We start from the raw sequence: 3,765 nt of genomic DNA on the forward strand, positions 1-3,765 counted from the left end.
CCAACACTCTACATCCTATACATCAACAACATTCCTGACCCTGTTCATCACACTTCATTAACCATATGCTACGCTGATGATATCTCTCACCTTGTCAACAGCAACACCATTGATACACTAACAAACAGAGCACAAACAGAACTTGATATTGTCACAGAATGGGAGTATAACTGGCGTATTAAAACCAACTCCAACAAATCCAAAATCACCTACTTTTTCTGTAAAAGAACTATTCGCCCAAGTCCTCTTAAACTCTATTCTACTCTCTAAATCCTACTTATATCTCTGTATCTCCTACCACCACTGTTCTTGGACTCACACTTGATCGACAACTACTCTTTCACACACACATTACACAGAAACATACAATAGCTCTCCAAGCCATGAAAAAACTGTAGACTTAGATTTGCAAAACCTGACACAAAAATGCACCTTTACAGAGCACTTATTAGACCTCTCCTAACATATGCTCCACTAGCTCTTTCTTTAGCTGCACCCACTAACAAACTAAATCTTCAGAGAATACAGAATAGAGCACTTAGATGGGTACTCAACACCCGATGGCAAGAGTTTATTACCAGTTAAAGTCTCCATGAAAGTACCTACATTCCTGCCCTAAATGTCTACTGGAAAACTTTATTAGACAAACAACTTGATAGACTACTCACTTATCATGAACAACACATTGATTTTCTCCTACACACTCTCAGACGACCACGACACACTCACGACCTCTTCTCTACCATCCATGATCCTCCTCCTAACTCTGTATTTCGATAAACTTTAGCTCACAACACCCAACATCCACTATCAATACATATTCAGCTCTCAACACCCAGCACAAACCATCCGTAAAAGTTCAGCCCTGACGCTCTTGAGCCAATCACTGTGATGTTGTGAGTGTTGTGATGTCACTGTTGTTGTCACTGAAACTCCCGACTGAGTCCCTGCCTCGAATGCCGCAACCAAACGACACGCAGCTGGGTTTAGCCCTGGCACTTTTTCTCCTACAAATCTACTTCCTCTCACCCCTCTTATCTTCTTCTGTCCCCACTTCCAAGCTCGCCTTTCGGGGTGTCTTATCCTGTATATATTTGGATTCGGATTCGGAGACTGGTCAAGATGATGACAGATCACAATCACGAACACAAGATCACAGATCACGATCACACACACGATCTCTCCCGCACCTAGCAATGCAGGGTGGGAAAATAATTGGCAGGAGACTTGCGTCTCTCTAGATGGGCAGACCCCCTTTAACTTGGTGTTTTATGCCGGGTAGAGACGGGAGGCCATCTCCAGTGACGTGTAGTCTTAGAGAGAGACCCATCGGCCAGCAGGAAGTTCACCATGCGCCACAAACGCTGCAAGATCTGGGGAACGCCCCTTGACGAGCACCTGTGCTCCAAAACATCCCTCCTGAAGCTATTTAAAGAAGTTGCAGGAGTGCCACCTAACGACATCAGACAGGAAGGCACGGACATCCTCTTCTACTTTATAGTGATGAGGAAGTCGACAAAGTTCTGTTCTACACCCCCCACTTTTCTCAGACATCACCTTCGTCTCAATTTCCCACGTCAGTACCGGGCTGCACGCTCTGTCATTGTTCACGATATCAGCCAATGGATCGCTGATCAAGATCTAGCAGATGAAAGCGCATTCATGACCGACTTCACTGAATCCAACCCGGGCTTACAGCTCCATGAAGCTAACTTCTTCAACAGATATCGCTCCTTGAAGCTGACCTTTCAGACCATCGATTCGGTTACTCTGGCTACCAGAAATGGTGTCTACAGCTTCGGTATCCACATTCCTCCATTCTGTGTGAAGATGGAGAGTTTCCACATGGTCAACCAGTGCCTCCGGTGCTACGAGTACATCCACTCCACCAGCAAATGTAACCAGCGTATTCAAAAGTGTAGCCTCTGCTCAGCTGATCACCATTATTCTATTTGCACGTCAGAGACACTATGCTGTTTGCTTTGCAAAGGCGATCATCCTGCAATCTCCATTCGTTGTCCTCATAGACAAGAAGTCATCCAGAACATGGAAAAAAAACAAATCTTTACCGGAACCAGCACCCCTGGTGCAACCAACCAATCAGCGACCACCTCAACTTCTGGTTTCAACGTCCAAACCGCCATTTTTCCCTTTGATTCTGGGAGGACGACCCACTGCTACTGCTGCTGCCACTACCAGCCAATTGGGGCCCAGCTCCCAACTAACCAGCCACACATCGAGCCAGCCATTGCCGCCTCCACCCCATCCTTGCCAACTACTGTCTAGCACAGTAAAAGCTTTGACATCGACGGCCAGAATGACTGCTGGCACTAACCCCTGAGAATCTGCGAGACTCCTGAAAATTCTCTACAAAGCGAACGGTCTCCCTACCTTCATTGTTCCTGAAGAAGTCTACAACACTCCGGATTCAACTCCAGCAACTGACCCTGTAGAGGATGCCGACTCTACATCCGACGACGATTTCGCCACTACAATGCAGACTTCAGATCCTGTTCTAGTACCTTCAGCTCACAAGACTCTGCCTCCTGAGACCTCCCACTTCTACTACAGTTCCAGTTACCAACCATGACATCACTGTGAACGCGGCCACGCTTTCAGACTTACTGTCAGCTCCTTTTGCACACGTTTCTCCGGCTGTTGCTGACCCTTTACCCGCCCCAGTAGTGAATTCAGCTGCAATGGACTTTTGGTGTGACCCTGTAGAGGGTCTATTCTATGAAGTCCTTTCTGCTGCAGTACCTACTGCTGCTACTCAACCTTCAAGAACTCAACCTTCAAGAACTCAACCTTCAAGAACTCAACCTTCACGAACTCAACCTTCAAGAATTCAACCTTCAAGAACTCAACCTTCAAGAACTCAACCTTCAAGAACTCAACCTTCAAGAACTCAACCTTCAAGAACACTACCTTCGCGATCTACCACCTCTGCTCTTCACTCATCTGATGAATCGGATGAGGACGTGTCTGTGGGAACATCATCTCCTCCTTCACGGAAATGTCACTACTCAGCTGCCGATGTCCTTCACGACACCGCACCAACAACCCCCAACGACAGCACCTCAAGGCCAGCACCAAGTCAGACCACCAAGACCAAGACCGACAAGTCCAAGAAGATGACCAAAGATCAGAGTTTGCTGAAATCGTCAACAAAAAAGAAGACCAATAACGAAATTTAACATCAACTTCTGTACACACACACACAGAGATCACACTAACGTGATGCATCAAATGAACAAATCCACAAGGGCAGTGACGAGGATTCAAACCTGCGTCTGGGAGCATCCCAGACACTGCCTTAATCGACTGAGCTACGACAGGGAACAAATCCTTGTGCGTTCATCAACTTCTGTAATCAACCCTTAACTGCCAGCTGCTTTAAAGAACACGGCGACGAGAAGCCCTGCCTCCAGCAAGACTCATCAGCGAGCACCAAGGAACACTCCACTCTACCACCAAACCTCAGCATCAGCTGCAATTCTTACCCACGGTGGTTGGGCCACCGATCTTTCATATCACCTCTTCTCCTCGTCTCCAGATCCTCACCCAAGATTTCTGCATCCTCCCCCCAGCCTTCTCTCCCCGACTTACCAGTCCTATGGTCTTGAAATTGGTGTTTCGATACATTCGTTTATGACTAAATTTTTAAAGAAATCAGTCGAATAAATTTCGACTGATTCACTAGATGCATTCATGTTCATTTTTCATCAATGACCGTCATGTGCGTCACTTTTTAAGTGGGTTCAA

General features: G+C 46.5%; 1 protein-coding gene across 1 annotated transcript; it reads left to right on the forward strand.

Moving 5' to 3' along the window:
- The first annotated feature begins 2,699 nt into the window (after positions 1 to 2,699).
- On the forward strand, positions 2,700 to 3,197 carry LOC123766689 (probable serine/threonine-protein kinase samkC). Its single transcript, XM_045755968.2, has one exon. The coding sequence runs from the start codon at positions 2,700 to 2,702 to the stop codon at positions 3,195 to 3,197; it is 498 nt and encodes a 165-aa protein (XP_045611924.2).
- Positions 3,198 to 3,765: the final 568 nt, after the last annotated feature.

Source organism: Procambarus clarkii, chromosome 5 (assembly GCF_040958095.1).
Source record: "Procambarus clarkii isolate CNS0578487 chromosome 5, FALCON_Pclarkii_2.0, whole genome shotgun sequence".
In the NCBI taxonomy this organism is placed as follows: domain Eukaryota; kingdom Metazoa; phylum Arthropoda; class Malacostraca; order Decapoda; family Cambaridae; genus Procambarus; species Procambarus clarkii.